This window comes from Gastrolobium bilobum, unplaced genomic scaffold, assembly GCF_033153095.1.
Source record: "Gastrolobium bilobum isolate Gb01-03AN ecotype WA unplaced genomic scaffold, APGP_CSIRO_Gbil_v1 utg223679, whole genome shotgun sequence".
Classification (NCBI taxonomy): Eukaryota; Viridiplantae; Streptophyta; class Magnoliopsida; order Fabales; family Fabaceae; genus Gastrolobium; species Gastrolobium bilobum.
In genome coordinates, this window is record NW_026897138.1 from 170 (window position 1) to 21,275 (window position 21,106).

At 31.6% G+C, this 21,106-nt stretch overlaps 1 protein-coding gene across 1 annotated transcript; it reads left to right on the plus strand.

Annotated features, from left to right (window-relative positions):
* Nucleotides 1-18,895: 18,895 nt before the first annotated feature.
* LOC133304448 (wound-induced protein 1-like) lies at nt 18,896-19,387 on the plus strand. Its single transcript, XM_061504486.1, has one exon. The coding sequence runs from the start codon at nt 18,896-18,898 to the stop codon at nt 19,385-19,387; it is 492 nt and encodes a 163-aa protein (XP_061360470.1).
* The last annotated feature ends 1,719 nt before the right edge of the window (nt 19,388-21,106 follow it).

Below are 21,106 nucleotides of genomic sequence, written 5' to 3' on the forward strand. Positions count from 1 at the left end.
TTGAAGCCCTTTTGGCTAAATATGGAGTTAAGCATAAAGTCTCTACTGCTTACCACCCACAAACCAGTGGGCAAGTAGAAGTCACAAATAGGGAAGTGAAAAGAATTCTGGAAAAAGTTGTGAATCCTTCAAGAAAGGATTGGTCCTTGAAATTAGATGATTCCTTGTGGGCTTATAGGACAGCCTATAGAACACCTTTAGGTTGCTCACCTTACAAATTGATTTTTGGTAAAAATTGTCATTTACCCTTAGAGTTGGAATATAAAGCATACTGGGCTACTACTCAATTGAATGTTGATGCCACTGCCTCAGGAGAAAAGAGAATTCTCCAACTGAATGAAATGGATGAATTTAGATTAAATGCTTATGAAAATGCCAAGCTGTATAAAGAACAAATGAAGAGATGGCATGATAAGCAAATTTCAGATAGGCAGTTCTTTGAGGGACAACAGGTCCTGCTCTTTAATTCTAGGCTAAAATTCTTTCCGGGAAAGTTAAAGTCTAGGTGGTCTGGTCCATTTAAGGTAACAAAAGTCCATTTACATGGTGCAGTGGACATTTTAAATGAGAAAGATGGGACCAAGTTCACTGTCAATGGTCAAAGGCTTAAAAATTATTTGGGGGAGGGAATTGAGAAAGCTCAAATCTCAATATCTCTTGCTGACCCTCCCACCATTTAAACACAAACGAACAGTGAAGAGTCTAGCTTGAGACTCTAATCAGAAATTAAGCTTTGTTACTGTTGTGTTTTGTATATATTTCAGTTACTGTTTTTCAGTTGTTAAAAATTAAAAATTAAAAAAAAAAAAAAAAAACTTTTGCAGATAGAATATCTGAGTCCTGACACTCTCATTCTTTTTGTTTTCAGGTGTTAAGCGAATTCTGTTTGCTGATTTCTGGAAGCAAATTCAGTATAAAGTTTGGGGGAGTGGTCTGAGTATCAACTCAGTTTTATTTTTGCTATTTTTCTGTTTTTGGTAATTTCAATTTGCTGTTTTAATATTTTTTAGGCATCATGGTTAGAAAACATATCTTGCGTAGTGGAGGACCTCACAGTCCAAAGCTTACACCTCACACACCTGATCCTGAGAGTTTTTCCCTCTCCTCCTTCACATGTGAAAAAGCAATAGAAAGGTTTGAAAAGACTATGCTTGCTAGGGACCCTACCCCTGACAAGGGATTTGAGGAAAATGCCTCTTATCCTGAATATGTGCATGAAGTAGTAAAAACTCAACATTGGGAACAGTTTTACCTGCATCCTAAGGATGCGGCTAATGTCAATGTGGTAAGAGAATTTTATGCAGAAATTTTGAATGACAGTCAAACTGAGGTTAGTGTCAGGGGCATTAAAGTTTCCTTTGAACCCAAGGTTATTAGGGAATTCTTTTCCCTACCTAAGGCCTCTAAAGATGAGTTTGCCAAGCATGTCAAGAAGCATGATCCTGCTTTCATGGCAGCAATATTAGAGGTCATAGCAGTCCCTGGGGCTGAATGGGAGATAAAGGAAAAGAACTATACTCTGCAAAAACACTTTCTAAATGAAAAAGCTCAAACGTGGTACCATTTCATTAGAGCCAGATTGCTCCCTACCACTCATGTAAATTTAGTGACTAAGGATAGAGCTGTGTTGTTGTGGTGTTTATTGGTTGGGAAACCAGTAGATGCTGCCAAATTAGTTTTTAGAGGAATTGGAGCTTGTGCTGGGGGTAGGAAAGGCAAGCTACGGTTCCCTAGCTTCATATCACAATTATGCAAGAAAAAGGGTGTCACAGCAAACCAAGCTGATGTGTTCTTTAAAGTTAGTGAGGCTATAACTCTGCGAATCATTACTAAATTAAAAAAGGGCATTGCTGCACCCTCTGTTGAGAAAGAAAAGTTGGAAATAGAAGGAAAAGAAAAGTTGAAGGGGGTAGTTGAAGAGGAGAAGACTCAGTCTTCTCCCCCAGAAAAGAAAGGGAAATTTGTCCCTGATGTTGCTAGTTCTCAGCAACAGGAGGCTGAAAATATTGCAAATCACTTGGAGACTATGGTCCCTCCCACTGAAGACCAGCCTTTCCCAGGCGGGTTACATAATAATCTGGTTCACATACATAAAGTGCTCATGCAAATGCAAGATCATAACAAAAAAATGGACTTGCTGTTTGAGAAAACATATGATCAATTTTACACTTTTATGTATAATAGAGCCAGATTGATTACATTGTAGGGAGGGACAAAGTCTTGAATGATTTTTTGAAAAATACCTTTGCAAATTTTCCTGGTTTACCTTCATTTCCTGATGATTTAACATGGCCACCTTCTTCAGTATTTGTTGATCCACAGGTAAAAAAAGTCATGGCAAAAGCTGCTGGCAATCCTCCTTCTCCCCAACCTACAAGGCAAGAGACAACTCCTCTACCTACAAAGGAACATGGCCACCCATTTAGCTCAAGGAAGAGGGGAAGGCCAAGAACAAAAGCTGCCATGGAGGAAGTAAGTGACAATGAAGAAGAAGAAATGCAATCTTCTGAATCAGAATCTGAAGATGTGGATAAATCTGAGTCAGGGGACTCAGATTATCAGGAGAAATAGGCCAGAACTTCTTCTGGCCTCAGGTTACACTGATCCTACTTGTAAAATTTTCATTTGTGTAACTTGTTTGAGGCACAACAGTGAGGACACTGTTGAAATTAAGTTTGGGGGAGAGTATTTTGTTGGTGCACCACAAACCATGTTTGCTCTTTAGAAATTTTTTTTTTTTTTTTGTTATTTTGAATTAATTTCTTATGTTTCAGTTGCTTTTTTGATTGGATTTGTTTTTTTTATTTTTGTACGAAGTTTTCTGTTGGATTTGTTGTTTTGAGTTAGGAGGAGATTTTGTGCTGTTTTGAACTGTTTTGTATATATTTGATGTTTTGGTGAAAGGAAATTTTGGATATATGAATGGATTTGAGGAGTGTGATGTTTAGCAATGAGTGATCAGTATCACATCTAAGCAGCTGAGAATTTGAATAAAGGAAAAGAACTCAGGGTAGTTTTGTGGATGAAGAGTGACATGAGTGTTTTAAATGATTGATGGGTAAAAGGCAGTGAGAGGTTGAGAAATTTAGTTGATTAATGCATCTTGTGAATTTTAACAATAAGCATGCGAGATGGTGACTTTACCAACACTGTGAGATATTGAGCCTACACAGCAAATTTTTTCTCCATGAGGGGTTCACACTGGGGTAGTGAGGCAGAACTTGCTTTGGTGCTTAGTTGAAGAAGTGTAGCGTTGGCTTGAGTTTAAAATGATGAGGGCAATTTGTTGTTTTGTTTAACCATTTTCAAACCAAAAAGCCATCCATAGATCATCATCCATTGAAAACCCATTTTGAGCCTTTAAAAAAAAAAAAAAAAAAAAAAAAAAAAAAAAAAAAAAAAAAAAAAAAAAAAAAAAAAAAAAAAAAAAAAAAAAAAAAAAAAAAAAAAAAAAAAAAAAAAATAAAAAAAAAAAAAAAAAAAAATTTTCAAAAAGAGAAAAATAGCAGTCAAAGTAGAAGCCACTGAATTAGTTGATTATGCTTCATAATTGTGTTTCCTTTCCATCATAGCTAAGTTAGCCAATCCCCCACAAATTTTCCACCTTCACCTTAGCCAAGTTACAACCTATTCAAGTCCCTTTGATTAAGTTCAGGTCTGTGTGTCACTTAGAAGACAAGAGCATCTTATCAAGCCTATGTCAAAGCTATTCCTAGTGTTGGATTGAGAGAAACAGAACCCTTGAGCATTGAGTGAATAATTCTGTAAGTCAGTGAGGCTGTGAAAAGTTGCCATCTTTGTTGCCTTTTGAAAAATATTGCATGCTGTGTTAAGAATTGAATTTTCAGAATCTCTTTTGTCATTATTCAACAGTCAGTGAGGCACTTATGCATTTGAATTTCACACACTGTTTGCTGAGTAGTTCTATGGAATAAAAGGATCATTTAGCTGCCTGGTTTGTGATTGATGAATTGCTGAACTAAGTACATGCATCTGTTCCCTTCTCTTTGTGATAATATGAGTCACTGAAAATTGTGAAAAGCTGAACATTGAAATGCTGATGAAAATGTTTGAGATTGTTGATTGATTCTGAGTAGCTTTGAATGATGTGATTTGAATGATTGTTAGTTGAAAGAGTGGTTAATTTGATAAATTTTGGATCTAATTTCTTGTGTCACTTGAGGACAAGTAACAATTTAAGTTTGGGGGTGTGATAAGTCCATTATTTGTGACTTAGAACATGTGATTTGATATTAAAATGGGAGTGAAAAGAATATCTTTGTTAATAAAAAAACCCCAAAGATTGCATTGAAGTGAATTTTTCTGATTTTGATATTAATGGGCTGATTTTATATGTTCAGGCCCAATTGGTGTTAATTCTCCATGCAGAAAAAGAGTGAAGAAAAATTGGGCAAATGCTTTGATCAGAAGCCCAAAATGAGAAAGCAAATCAGAAAAGAAGAGAATGGGCCAGAGGAATTAAAACCCAATCAGTGGCCCAAAAGAAAAGAAAAGAAGGGGAGAGAAAGAAGTCAGAATCGTGCGTCTTCTGAAAGAGAAAAAAACCCTAGCATAGACCGTCTAAGTGAACCTACTCCATCTCAAGCTCTCCATCACGGTTCCTTCTCTGAATCGAGCAAGTAAACCAAAAACATCCTCTGATTTTCAACCTAGATATAGAACCATCACCTTCCACCACGGTTCAGTTTTTGAATCGGACCAACCTACACAAACCCTAACGCCTTTTCTCTCTAACCGAACCCTAACCCTCATACAACCCATCTCCATCGTTTGCACCCTTTCTACCCGATTGACGCACCAAACCGCACAATTTCGCAAACAACCAGAACCTAGCCACTATTTTGAGTTAGAAAAAGGACAAAGGAAAACCGTTACTGAGTGGTGAGCTGGATACTTTTCGAGAGTGAGGCTGAGCGATTTTTGGGCACAAGGTTACGTACGGGTTGAAGGAGCAACAATCCATTCAGATTGTCTGAGGAGGGAGCTGCTGGGGACCACCTGCCTGTAACGCACAAGGAGCGCATGGGTACCTGCTGAGCTGGAGAGGAAAATCGTGCAAAGAAGAAAATGAGCCCTATAAAAAGGGACTGAGGAGTGAGTCATGGTGGGACTCCTGATTCTGATTTATCATTTTTTTTAGTTCTTGTTTTCTGAACAATTTTTATTTTCTTTTAATTTCTATTTTGTAATGAGATTCTGGTTCATCTGATGAACTCGATACATGTATTTACAGCACTGAAATTGCTGGTTGTTAGGCTAGTGCTGTAAATTATTTTCTAGCATTTCTCTTTTGTAATTTCTTTAGTTCTGTTACTGTGTGTAAGCCTCATCCATATGGATAGTGGCTAACTTTTTAGAGGTTGGGTTTAGGTGATACCCAAACCTCAGTGCTTGTTAAATGTTTGATTTTATGGTTTTAATTTTTATATCTCAGTTGTTTAATGCTTTTTTTCTAATGTTTAAAATTATCTGCATTTTGGCCGAATGTCAGAGGTTTGGTTAGGATTTAGTTGTTGAGAAACAACTAATTCTGGATTCTGCATTAGACACATGGACTTAGATGAGAAATCATCTAAGGGATCTCAATTCAGAAATGAATGAGTCCTCATGTAATATTGGACCTGAGTCTCAAAAGTCCTAATCCCACTTGGCATAGAGATATGGAAGTGGGCAACTTTGGGATAAAATAATTTTTAAGAGATTAAAATTAACAATACAGTTCTGTCAACTGAGAATCTTAGGATGAGCTTTTTGTTAATCAAATTATTTTTCAAGCACTGTGGGGAAGGAGAGCCAAAACTCAACCCACCTTTTTAAACCTCTTTATCAATTCAGATTTTCCAATTTCCTTTGTTATTTCATATTTCAATCTCTATTCTGTTTTCAAAATTTTTGTCACATCTTTCATTTAAGTTGCTTCATTCTTCATTCTTATTTTATAACTTAGGAAAGTAATTCAGAAATTTTTAAAAGAAAAGTGAACAGTAGTGTTTTAGGTCCATTCTAGATTATTTTTTACTTTACAATTTTATTTCTTCTATTTTCAAATAGTAACTCAGTTTTAAGCAATTACAAATTTTAGTCAATTCAAAACGCCAACGATCCTTGTGGGAACGATAACTGGGACTTATAACAGCCCTATATTACTTGTTGTCGCGTATACTTGCGCGCATTACTTGCACAACTGTTAGCAAGGCAACACAAGGCCTTAGCAAGAGATGAGTAATTCTACCAACAGTGAACATAACAATAATCTGAAGTAATAGGACAGTTGTGCTGTGATTGAGGGGGTTATCTCCAAGCCAAACACCCCTTGTTTGGGAGCTTTCAATATATTGACATACTAATTTCTCATTGCCAATCATTCCATAAGAACTCCTCTCACGTAGTCTTACCTGTTCCATTTCAGTAGATTTAAGAAAAGGATGGCCAAAACCCAGATAAAGATTAAGGATAGGAACCATGCAAATAAACTTCAAAGAATGTGATTGTGTAAGAGAGATGATGGTAAGAGAGAAGTTTAGATAATGGATGGACGAGGAAGTTAGAAGCTTAATGGTTGAAAAGTGACAATTTCGTTGACCGTTATCCGGTAAAATTGGTTAAGCAAGAATAGTAATTTCACAAAAAATAGTAATTTCGTTGACCGTTATCCGGTAAAATTGGTTAAGCAAGAAGGTAACTGAATAAAGTTTATATTTTTATTATTTTTTGGTATGTTGAATAAAGTGTATTTTTTAGTTGTTGTTTATTATATTTTTTTTGTTTTTATTTTAGGTCAAAGCTCGTGGGTTTGACTGTGTGGCGGCTGAAACACATTAATGTGATATCTTTTTCTGTTGTACTTGCAATATCATGATACAGTTTTATATCAAAAAAATTGTGCTTAAAGTCAAACCTTGCAATTATTAATCTTTTACAAACATAGCATAAAATAATTGAATAAGCTAAAAAGATTAAGCACAAAAAACTAAGCTAATAAGAATGAGAGTGATATGTATGAATTTAGTCTCCATGAATCTCGTTCAATTTTATGAAAAATGACCAAATTACAATTGGTTAGTGCTATGCTATTCTCAATAAGGTTATCGTCTCTCGGCGTTAGCATTTTCAATTTCGAAACTGAATAGCGAAAGATAGTAAAAAGAAAGAAATGAAATTTATGAGAGGATAATTGGAAAAGATTTTTTTAGTTAACTCTATTGGAATATTAAAGTGTGATGAGTTTTACATTGACTAGTAATAGGTTAAGTGAAGAGTATATAAGTGAAAGTATCCATAAATTCAAAGTTTTAGGGGACGTTTGGTACAGGAGAAAAAAGTTTTTATCCAAAAAATAATTATTATTGGAATGTAATGAGAAATATATTTTACTCAAATGTTACTAAAAAAATGTTTGATAGACCTATATTTTCCTAAAAAAATTAAGTTAATTTCACTAAGTTTGTGTTTGGTTAGTTATGAAATATTAGTGAAAATATAAGATTATTTTACTAAAATAACCCCACCATATCAAGATCAATTTTGTCCACATTTTCGCGCTTTAATTTTCGCTTCCCTAGGCCGTCAACATTTCCACCTATTTTATGGAACTCTCATTTCTACAAAAGTTATCACACAAAAGTATTTTCAAGGAAACAAATTTGACCTAGGAAGTTTTGCGATTTTAACTACCAAACGTTGCACACTTTTTTTCCTACCATGTTTTACCGTGGTTTCAGGAATAAGTTGCATACTAAACACGCCCTTTAAGGTTTTAAATTGAGATGTGGTGTCGGACTCACTTGATGTATTTGATCCACTTAGCTCTCTTCATTAACTCTTTAAACCAAGTTGGTTTCCTCTCGTATCCTCACAAAGGTGACATGTGAGAATCGAATCAAGATTCTTTATTTTTCACTTATTCAGCTTTCACTACTAGAAAATGATTTTTTTTCGACGGAAAAATTCCGTCGAAAATGGTTAAAATTCCGTTGAAAATAATGTTTTCGACGGAATTTTCGACGGAAATGAAGCCGTCGAATATATCTTGGTGGGTAACAATTTTTTCCACGGAATTATAGATTCCGTCGAAAAAATTTGACGGAATAATTTCTGTGGAAAATTTCGACGGAAAAATAATTCTGTCAAAAATTTTCAACGGAAAATAAATAAAATTCCGTCGAAAAATTTTGTATTAATTTTCGACGGAAAATAATTTCCGTTGAAAATTTTCGACAGAAAATAAATAAAATTCCGTCGAAAAATCTTGTATTAATTTTCGACGGAAAATAAATTCCGTGAAAAATTTTCGACAGAAAATAAATAAAATTCCGTCGAAAAATCTTGTATTAATTTTCGACGGAAAATAAATTCCGTGGAAAATTTTCGACAGAAAATAAATAAAATTCCGTCAAAAAATCTTGTATTAATTTTCGACGGAAAATAAATTCCGTCGAAAAATCATATAATAAATAAATTTATTTTTATAATTTGAATTTAATTTTTTTATATATATCTTTATTTTCAAATAAAATAAATATAATTTCATATAATTTAAATATTGAAAATCTTTCGTATATAATTTTCATTTCCATTTTTGATTCCTTAATTTAAATATAATAATATTTATATTTAAAACCTTCATTTGCTAATCTCTTTCAATTATTTCAAAGATCGAAACAAATCAAATAATATATAGATTTAACCATAAGCATGACCAAAATTTCCAAAACGATACAATTGAGTTCACCATAACCATAATGGATACAAATTTCCAAATCCTATGACCATAACCATAATCGATACAGATTTAACAAATCAAATTATATATCAAATTCTTGTCTCAAATTGGCGTCTATGTTGAACTTTGGCATTCTAGACAGAGTGCTTTGCATCAATTGAGTATTTCTTTGGAACGTGGCTGAAACACCTTTTGGTGATTGGCTCTCCTTTTGAATCTGTAATAATTTAAGACATTAATAATGATTGAAATGAAGAACAAACTTCAACACATTAATAATTTAAGACATTTGAAACATGTATTAAGAGTTCAGAAACAGATCTCATATGATACAAACATCAAATTAGAAAACCAAAGAAAAAGAAATTGCAGATGAACCGCACCTACCAGTGATTTACAACAAATGAATAGTAGATCAGAGCTGAAAAAGTGAAAAGCTTGAAGAGTACCTGCGGAGAATGGAGAGAAGAGGATCAGTGATCTTCTTGTGGAACCAACCGATTATTCCCATCTTCCCAGACGCCATCTTCGTGCAAAGAAAGAAAGAATAGGTAAAATTGAAAGAAAGAAAGAATATTAATTAAAAAAGAAAAATACTACTGTTATGTCCAGAAATTTCTGTATCTCAGATACCCTTATCACATCATGGTATGATGACCTCCTTATCTTTGCAACAAAATAAAAATTAAAAGAATTAAACAAAATAAGAGCCATCAGAGGGTTTTAATGAGAGAATCCTGGTATGATGACCTCCTTATTTTCTGGTATCAAGCGTTTCCGCTGCACGTGGCCATCGACGCAGCACGGCGCCGCCGCCGCTACTGCACGTCACCGCCGTTTCTGCACCTCGTCGCCGCCGCTGTTGCTGCAACTGCACCTCGCCGACGCTGCCGTTGCACCTTGCCGTCGTTGAACTGTCCAATGTCATTCTTTGGTGTCTGCAACAATCACCTCCTCCATTGTCAGCCTAGCCGCCTCCTCTCTTTAGTGTAGATCTACACTTAGGTTTTCTTTCTTTTAAATTGTATTAGGGTTTGTTATTGTGATTTGAATTTTGAAGTCTGATGTCCCTTAGCCAAGTATTGGGCCATGTAACTTTTGGCCCATTAGCAGTGCATTTAGGGTTTTGTTATTCAAATTAGGTTAGTTTGTGTTTTAATAAATCTTTATTAGAGTTTGTGTAATAATATTATTTAATATAAAATCAATAATATTTGTAAAGTTAAATACTAATTAAAAAAATTAAATTGAAGGTGTAAAGTTAAATATTTATTAAAAAATTAAAATTGAAGGAGTAAAGTAAAATATTAATTAATATAAAATAATTTAAATTCAAAATTCAAAATGTTTTAAATAAATCAAAATTCATGACTATATCCTAATAATTAAGATGCCTAAAATAAAAAGTAATTTTTTAAAATATCTTTATAATAATTATTTTAATTATTGTTTCTTAGAGAAAGTGCTCGTATCACTGTTCCCCGCACTCTGGATTAGTCTCATAGCCGGCTCAAAGATTCGAAGCTCGTGGGGATACCGGAGGAAGCCAACTCGTCTCAAAGATATAATTAGGGTTGGGTAACTCCAAAAAAAAAAAAGTGCTCGTCAAATTGCTTCCAAATATTTATTTGGTCAATCAATCCAATTGATTTGTTTTCAATCCATCTAATTGATTGGTTTCTTTTATTTTCTCCATTCTCAATAAATCTAATTTAATGAATATTTTCTAATTCAAAATTAGATATTAAAGTTACACAAACGGAATATTTTCTCCAGAGCTAGCTGAGTTCATCGAATGATCAACATGTTATACCTACATAGGTCCATCTGACTCTCAGATTGACTCTAAGACACCTATGTATTAACAATTTGAATTTTTGAATTTTTGACTTTCTAAAAAAAGTTACAGAAACGGACAAAATTGCATTTAAAAACAATTAATGCAGGTCATTAGTTCGAAAGATTTGATTTTGCTAACCGTCGAAAAGACACAAATATATTTTCTTTTTCATTTATTTTCTTCAAGAGTTTTTCGACGGAATTGTTTTTCCGTCGAAAATCTTCGACGGAATCGAAATTCCGTCGAAAAATTCACAATATTTATTTTCTTTTTCAATTATTTTTTTGAAGAGTTTTTCGACGGAATTGCTTTTCCGTCGAAAAATTCACAATATTTATTTTCTTTGTCAATTATTTTTTTCAAGAGTTTTTCGACGGAATTACTTTTCAGTCGAAAATCTTCGACGGAATCGAAATTCCGTCGAAAAATTCACAATATTTATTTTCTTTTTCAATTATTTTTTTAAAGATTTTCGACGGAATCGAAATTCCGTCAAAAAGTTAACCATATTTAATTTCTTTCTTTTTTATTTTTTTGAAGTGTTTTTCGACGGAATTGCTTTTCCGTCGAAAAATTCACAATATTTATTTTCTTTTTCAATTATTTTTTTAAAGATTTTCGACGGAATCGAAATTCCGTCGAAAAATTAACCATATTTAATTTCTTTCTATTTATTTTTTTGAAGAGTTTTCGACGGAATTGCTTTTCCGTCGAAAAATTCACAATATTTATTTTCTTTTTCAATTCTTTTTTTCAAGAGTTTTTCGACGGAATTGCTTTTCCGTCGAAAATCTTCGACGGAATCGAAATTTCGTCGAAAAATTCACAATATTTATTTTCTTTTTCAATTATTTTTTGCAAGAGTTTTTTGACGGAATTACTTTTCAGTCGAAAATCTTCGACGGAATCGAAATTCCGTCGAAAAATTCACAATATTTATTTTCTTTTTCAATTATTTTTTTAAAGATTTTCGACGGAATCGAAATTCCGTCAAAAAGTTAACCATATTTAATTTCTTTCTTTTTTATTTTTTTGAAGTGTTTTTCGACGGAATTGCTTTTCCGTCGAAAAATTCACAATATTTATTTTCTTTTTCAATTATTTTTTTAAAGATTTTCGACGGAATCGAAATTTCGTCGAAAAATTAACCATATTTAATTTCTTTCTTTTTTATTTTTTTGAAGAGTTTCTCGACGGAATTGCTTTTCCGTCGAAAAATTCACAAAATTTATTTTCTTTTTCAATTATTTTTTTAAAGATTTTCGACGGAATTTCAATTCCGTCGAAAAGTTAACCATATTTAATTTCTTTCTTTTTATTTTTTTGAAGAGTTTTTCGACGGAATTGCTTTTCCATCGAAAAATTCACAATATTTATTTTCTTTTTCAATTATTTTTTTCAAGAGTTTTTCGACGGAATTGCTTTTCCGTCGAAAATCTTCGACGGAATCGAAATTTCGTCGAAAAATTCACAATATTTATTTTCTTTTTCAATTATTTTTTTAAAGATTTTCGACGGAATCGAAATTCCGTCGAAAAATTAACCATATTTAATTTCTTTCTATTTATTTTTTTGAAGAGTTTTCGACGGAATTGCTTTTCCGTCGAAAAATTCACAATATTTATTTTCTTTTTCAATTCTTTTTTTCAAGAGTTTTTCGACGGAATTGCTTTTCCGTCGAAAATCTTCGACGGAATCGAAATTTCGTCGAAAAATTCACAATATTTATTTTCTTTTTCAATTATTTTTTGCAAGAGTTTTTTGACGGAATTACTTTTCAGTCGAAAATCTTCGACGGAATCGAAATTCCGTCGAAAAATTCACAATATTTATTTTCTTTTTCAATTATTTTTTTAAAGATTTTCGACGGAATCGAAATTCCGTCAAAAAGTTAACCATATTTAATTTCTTTCTTTTTTATTTTTTTGAAGTGTTTTTCGACGGAATTGCTTTTCCGTCGAAAAATTCACAATATTTATTTTCTTTTTCAATTATTTTTTTAAAGATTTTCGACGGAATCGAAATTTCGTCGAAAAATTAACCATATTTAATTTCTTTCTTTTTTATTTTTTTGAAGAGTTTCTCGACGGAATTGCTTTTCCGTCGAAAAATTCACAAAATTTATTTTCTTTTTCAATTATTTTTTTAAAGATTTTCGACGGAATTTCAATTCCGTCGAAAAGTTAACCATATTTAATTTCTTTCTTTTTATTTTTTTGAAGAGTTTTTCGACGGAATTGCTTTTCCATCGAAAAATTCACAATATTTATTTTCTTTTTCAATTATTTTTTTCAAGAGTTTTTCGACGGAATTGCTTTTCCGTCGAAAATCTTCGACGGAATCGAAATTTCGTCGAAAAATTCACATTATTTATTTTCTTTTTCAATTATTTTTTTAAAAATTTTCGACGGAATCGAAATTCCGTCGAAAAATTCACAATTTTTATTATTTTTTTCAAAAGTTTTTCGACGGAATTGCTTTTCCGTCAAAAATCTTCGACGGAATCGAAATTCCGTCGAAAAATTCACAATATTTATTTTCTTTTTCAATTATTTTTTTAAAAAATTTCGACGGAATCGAAATTCCGTCGAAAAGTTTACCCTATTTAATTTCTTTTATTTATTTTTTTCAAGAGTTTTCGACGTAATTCTTTTTCTGTCAAAAATCTTCGACGGAATTTCTTTTTCCGTCGAAAACTTTCGACTGAATCTATTTTCAGTCGAAATTTTCGACGGAAAACAGATTCCGTGGAAAATTCCGTCAATACTTTCAACGGAAATATTTTCCGTCGAAAAATTCCGTCGATAATAAAGACTTTTCTAGTAGTGTTTCTTGTTACAAACTGAACTATCACTATTTAATTAAAAATATACAAAATTGATTTATACAAGAAAGATGGCAATGGAGAGATATCCAAAATCTGTGCTGTCAATCTAGAAGATGAGATATGACTTGAGAAGGGTGCATGGCTCTTCTAGAAGAGGGCCTACATGGAGAAAGAGAGATCCACGCGTACATACACAAAGAAACTGTCCTTCAATACTTCCTTTTTTTCTCCCAAAATATCACAGCTTTTGCTTTATGAAACTTTGACATTTCCCGAGTCCAAGCACACGCACACCCACAATTTTAAGTTACCTTCATTCAACGCAAATTAGCAGATTATTTTGTAATATCAGATTAATACATTACACATGTGAAGTAACAAAATGACAAAAGTAGGAGGTTGAATTTTTAATTTCCTGTTGTACATTATCTTTTAGTAGAGTACTTGTTGGCCGCATTGTATTCTTAATAGGTATACGTCATTATATAAAGAATTTAATTTTTCTGTCGAAAATCTGCAATCGACAAAGAAGTTGTTAATTTGTATCGGTTGCAGATTTTCGGTATCCACTATTTAAAAAACAGATAATACGTAAAATTATTTACATAAACTTTTTAATATTTCTATAATGAACATAAATAAATTATTTATATTTATTTTTAAAATAATATTATTTTAAATTGTTACATTAAAAATTATAATAAAAAAATTTATTATAATCTTGAAATAAATAATTATAAAAATACTTTAATTTTTGTTTCAAAATAACATTATTTTAGATACAAAAATGAACCTTTTACTTAATACAAAAATGATTTTATTTAAGTAAAATGATGTGAGAGCAACTGCAAAAAGGTTTATGTAGTTAATGCAAAACAATTTTCTCTTTTAAAAATTATTTGCTTAAAAGATGTGCTGTGTTGCATTTTCTTTTAAAACAAAAGACTTTTAGATAACTAAAAGTTTGTTTCACAAAATAATTAAATTAACATAAGGGTTAAATATTTCTTATGTTATACTAAAAATAAATAAATATTTCTTATGTTATAGGAGATAAATTTATCTCCTACACACACAAAATTAAAAGTATGTGAGGTTCATATGAGAAAAAAAAAGAAAAAGAAAACATGAACCTTACATACTTTTATATATATAGAGGATAAATTAGAAATTTATCTCCTATAAAATGAAAAATATTAAATTCATTATTTTTTTGATGAAATTATTTATAATTATTTGTTTGTATTCGGTAGAGTACGTAGTGCACACAATATATTTTCAGAAATTAGTTAATAATTTTATTCTGTATTAATAACTTCTAAGTAATAATAATTTCTGTTTAAAATCCATTAGCTGAAAATGCAAATGAGAATGCAAATTTATGTTTAGCTGTTGCTATTTAAAAAAGATGCAATAAATGAGAATGGAAATATATAAAAGAAGAAGAGGAAAATATAAAAGAAATTTTGTTCGATTGGGTTTTCATCAGAACATACGTAGCTAGCTACGTGTTTAAGCTATTTTCGAAAGAGGAGAGTAAAAAGTTTAAAAGATAATTGTTAATTTCTTATTTATTGTATACTAAAGAAAAAAAAAATTAGACATACTCCATAAAGGTAATTCTTTAAACATTTAGCTCTCCATAAATTAAAAAGTTAACAAAAAAATAAGAGCGAAATAATTTAGAAAAACAATTGTTGGCTGCGTTGTAGAAAATGTGATATAATTCGGTCAACAATCGTGATTTAATAATTTTAATGATAATTACATTAAGAAATAGTCATCATACTTTGTGGAAATACTATCATATTAATACTTTTGTTATTTTGGTTTTTCTCTGGCGTAAATTAAGTAGACTTGTTTTATTTTTTTGGTAAACAAATAAGTACACTTTTCAATAATTGATGTATTGGGAATGATAATTATTAAAAAGATATAAGGAGAAAAAAATTGGTATATCAATCATCAAACTGAATTGTGCGAAACTCATTTCATACCCTAATGTTATTATTCAATATCAGTATCAATTATATTTAATTATGCATCACTATTATTGGGGTGTTTTCCCATTCTTAATGTCTTCAAATATGAAGCCAGTCTTCCTATATATAATAGTTCAACTTAACTCTTCCAATTTTTATGCATGTGCCCTGCTTAACATAACAACACTAAAATCCATGCTGGAGCTCAATTGGAAACGTCGGTTCAGATAGCGATAGTCAAATTAATGGTTAGTTAGTCTCGTGCTGGCGTAGCCCATAGAATAGAGCACAACTTCAATTACGTAAAATAGGTTAACACAAAATTTGAGGTGAAAGAAACAAGTTAAATTGAATTAAGATTAATATATATTTCGAACACAATAATTAAATAAAAGTAAGAATTTAAAGCAGAATGACTTGTGGGAAATTGAGAGAGCACTTAGATGGTGCCCTCTGTTTTGTTATATCCTAGTAGATTTTCGTTAGAATTTGATTTGCACAAAATGATATTTAATTCTATGAAATCCTAATCGTGTCAAGCGAGAGCGTTCCCTGCAATTTATGTCTCAATATTAATATCGGGAAGCAGGATGCTTTGACATTGGTGTCAAATTTGAAATTTGACACCTCATCTGAGAGCCGTTAGATAAAAAAAGATCAATGGCTCTGATTTGTAAGCATGTGACACCATTGATTTTTTTTGATCTAATAACTCTCAGATGAGGTGTCAAATTTTAAATTTGACACCGATGTCAAAGGATCCTACCTAATATCTGACCTAATCTATCTACTAAACAAAATCTAACCAAATCTTCTTCCAGAAACTGCATGGCGGTCAAGATCAACCCAACTCCCAAATTAAATTACAAGTAAATAAAATCAATAATTAAGATTTGATGCAAAACTTCTTATTCATACAAATTCAAAAAATATGTAAATAGAAGAAAAATGAAAACTTAGGCCTGCACCATATGAGAGAGGTCAACCATGCCTGCGTGATCATAAAAATTGGCCATGGCATTTTAACTTAGCTAGATGCTCTTTTGGGTTCGAGTGATTGAAAACAAAAATTACATAGGGAACAACTTTCTCTTTTGGATTACTTGTTTTCCATTTTCCATTTTCCAAAGTCTGTCTAGGAATTTATGTCCCACGAGCCCCTTTTAGCCTGAATTTTTCATTCTCTTCCTTTGTTTTCACATGGATTTTGGGTCGTTGATAATTTGCTGCTCTATTTTTAATAATGTATACTATTGATGTATCTTATCAGTTTTGGGCTTCATTTGTTTTCTGGCTTCTTTTCATTCTTACCAAGTTTTGGGCTTTTATTTGTCTTAACCATTTTTCTTTTCCAGGAGCTCATATTTGAAAGCGGGCCTAGCCCCTTCTTCGAGAGCCTGCACCTCACAGTGTCAAATCGTTGAGATCGGACCAAATAATTATTTAGGATGAGTTTTATGGATATTGAAAATTAGTATAAATAAGCGGATTAAAGATAACATTAAAAATCAAATAGTGGTAGTTCAGTTGGCGTATGTGAGTTAAGCAGATGGGGTGAGAGCATGTGTTCGAATCTCTCAGTACCACCTTTGGAAGGGGTTTAAAGCCTTAATCCTGAACCCATTCCGAATTGGTATATTTCCAAAAAAATAAGATAAGATTAAAAGAAATGCAATTATCTTATATACATATATAAAAGTGTGTGAAATCTATATTTTTTTTTCTCTTTTCCCTTCACATGGTCCTACATGGGTCACACACATTTTTATGTGTGTGTAGAAAATAATTTTATTTTCTACAAGATGAACAATATTAATCCTATAAATAAATATATAGTATACTACAGTATAAGTGGTTGTTTTTAAAAAAATAATTTTTTGTCTTATTGACTATTTGATAATATTGATCATCATGAACATCTCAAGCCATTATTATTTTACCACAATATTCCTTTATTAATTTTTTTTATAGGGCTATCACTGATTTCACCTATCTTTATTGACGTAAGATTTTTGGATCTCTAGCATGGTTTATTTTTTTTCCAATTTAATGACGTTAATTATCAATTTTTAGAAGAAGAAAAAAAAAAACAAACAAACATCTTTTCTAATGCTACCGAAACTAAAAAAATTAAGAGATTCAAAGTCCACTGTTATATATATTAGAGTAAATACCATTTTTGTCCTCAGCAAATTTCACGATGTCTGCTTTAGTTCCTAGCAAATAAAAAAGCTCATCGTGGTCCTTAAGAAATTCAAAATGAACCTATTTTAGTCCTTTTAGGACTAATATGGGTCTTTTTTAAATTTGTGAGGGACCACAATTTCAACTAAATGAGTCCATTTTGAATTTCTTAGAGACGACGATGGACCTTTTTATTTGCTAGGGACTAAAACGAGTATCGTGAAATTTGCTGAGAACAAAAAAGAGTATTTACTCTGTATATTATAGAATCCTCAAAATAGCCACGTGCTACTAGTTTTGTCTTCTTTTTTTCTTTTGGAAATATACTAGCTTTGTCTTTGTTCGGTACTAGAATCACACTGTGCCACTCTTTGGCATATTTCTGAACTCATTACTATATACGCCTGCATTTCCATAATTTTAACAACTTTATTATTTTATACACAGTATCCCGACCCCGAATCTATATTGGAATGAAAATCTATGCCCAGTTATACTTTACACATTACACAAACTTCGAATTAGACCACCACAATCGTTGTAACATCACCAAAAGTCACCTTCGCATTATTGTTTATACAAATTTATTATTATATACACAGTATCTAGTGCACGAAACTGTAGTAAATGAATAATTTCGCCTATGATATATCGAAGCTTACCTTTCATGCCCGGTCCCATCTCTCCAAATTCAAAACATCTCCATCATTTTTGCCCAAACCATGGGATTGCTCACATTATATTTTCAACATGTTCTTACATACCGACACTTTAAAAATTTTGACGTGTTGTATTTGACACTTCTCGACACTTCTCGACACTCCCCAACACTCCAACACGTGTTGCAGAAACTCAAAAAGATTCAAAGGTGCATTGCATTTTTAGTTCTAACTATTCTATTCGTTGAATTACAATTACCATTTTAATGAGTTAAATATAAATATTTGTGATATCGTATGTTTCTTTGCAAAATTGATGGATATTATAAGTTTAACTTATTTTTTGTTAAATTATTAAATATTGAATATAATATACACTATATAAATTAAAAATATTATTTAATATCAAAACGTGTCCTAATATCTCAAAATCTAATATTTTTTAAAATTAATAGGTTGGAGTATCGTGTCATGTCCCGTATCCCGAGTCAGTGTCAATGCAACATAGAATATCATACAAAAAAACTTATTATATATATATATGCATAAGCAATATACAAAAATTAATCAATGTATCATAAGAAACCCTACCTTCATAACCTAAATTCTAATGAAGCATAACCCTCTATATATAGCTTGGCTTACGACCTTTCTTCTAGCATGAAGATCAGTCCCGGCAAGATTGAGCCAGAGAAAGTCTCCGGCGTGTCCCCGTCGGTGATGGAGCACGAAAACCGCAACCGGAAGATGGTGAAAATGGTGTACAAGGCATTACGTGGTGGTGACATGGAGAAGCTAGAGAAGGTGGTAGGGAAAGAGTTGGAATGGTGGTATCATGGACCTCCTCATTGCCATCACATGATGAAGATGTTGACCGGTGAGTCAACGCATAAGGGTTTCAAGTTTAGGCCACGGAGAATCAGGGCCATTGGTGACCGTGTGATTGTTGAAGGGCGGGAAGGGATGGAGGAGTACTGGGTGCACGTGTGGAGTGTCAAGGAGGGGATTATTGCTCAGCTGCGTGAGTATTTCAACACCTTGCTCACGGTGGTGCTTCGTGTCTCTGAGGATGGTGATGAGGCACGGCTATGGCGGAGCACTCCTTGGGCTCGGGTTCAAGGGTCGTTACCGGATCTCGTGCTTGCCATCTGAATAATCATGATCCCGCAAGAACCTTGAATCTACCTTGATGATATGTAACTAGTTATTAGAGTGATGGGAGGAAGGAACTATAAATGTATGCAGAAAAATTTATGCAATTTATAGCAAATATATTATTATATTAAGGGAGGGTTATATTTACAAACTACACTATGTACTTTCGAAAATACACTAGGTTATACTATGTACTTTCGGGGACGGGGAATACACAGTGTAATTTGCAAAAATTTGTAAAAAAATTTTATAAATAAATCATTCCCCTTATATTAAATAAAAGGTGATCTTGATCCGGCAGACATATATAACTTTATGACCAGATGAGATAATGTCCATTTTAAAAAAGGAGTAAATTAGAAGGGAGTATTTGGGACTAGGACCATAGTTCCACATAATTTTCAGGGGAATATAAAGATTAAGGTCCATGGTAAATGTAGTTAGGATAAGTGAACAGTAACATAATCTTGCGGATAGGATGTAGAGCCTAGCTAAGTTAAAAAAAAAAAAAAAAGTCTGGAATCGGCCAACTCCGACCCAAGCCTACAAACTTGGTATCAGAGCATGGTTCATTCTAGGCACTAAAAAGTACTATAATAAAAGACATGGGAAACAATCTTAGGATGTGGAAAGGAGAGTACTGAGTAGGATAAAAGTCATTATAAAAATTTCAAATCAAATCAGTTTAGAATTTTCCTGGATCAAATTCAAAAAATTTATTATAAATCATTTCTATGGAAAAACACAACAAAAATCAGAGTGGGAATTAGAAACTTTCTTTTTACAAGATAACACTTTAGAAGATCCATTAAAATATAGATATTATAAATATTTGTGTTCTATAGTTGATTGCATAGATACTACTCATCCTAAAGATCATTTAATAAAGACTGTTTCGAAAAAGAATTTTAAAGAATTAGAATTTAACGAAGAAGAGTATTATTACTTTCAGAATATTTACGAAGAAGAAGGATTTGTATTGTTTAACGAACATAGTTTACCTTCTACAAGTTATTACGATTCAGATTATTATTATTCAGACTAAAATTTTATGCATATATTAGATATAGCCTTTGAAAGATTTAAAAAAGAATTAGTCTTTGTATTTAAATATTATACAGAAGGACAATATTACAAAGAATTGTAGACTTTTTTAGACAGTGATAATCATCATTATTTAAAATATAGTTATATTAAATTTCTAAAAACAGTAATAGATATTATAATAATTGATCATAATAAACAATCAGAACTGAGACAGATATTAAGACCATATTTGGAAGAAGTTGATTTAGCAGGATACGGATATTTTAATTTTGGAGAGTGGTTTGAAGAAGAAAATAATTTTAGGTCTGAATATAAGTTGTTATTTGAAAGTGAATCAGAATCAGAATAGACAAATTATTAAAAGAAATAAATAATAATTTAGATTATATTAAAACTACAGAAGAAATAATACTCAGAAGAATAAATAAGATAGATATAGAAAGTTTACCAACAAAGACAGATATTCAACAATTAATATTAAGTTTAGATCAAAGAAAACCAAAACCAATAGAAAAAGATATATATCAGTTTATAGAAAAAATAAATAATAAAGAAAAGATTTTAGAAGAAAAAATTATAAAAATAGAACAGTTAATACAAGAATTATTAGTTTATGTCAAAAAACTTTAATTTTGGAGAGGAATTAGAAAAAATAAAAGCATATACAGA

What these genes read in the sequence shown, in the direction of transcription:
- LOC133304448 (XM_061504486.1), top strand. Translation starts at nt 18,896, where the DNA reads ATGAAGATCAGTCCCGGCAAGATTGAGCCAGAGAAAGTCTCCGGCGTG.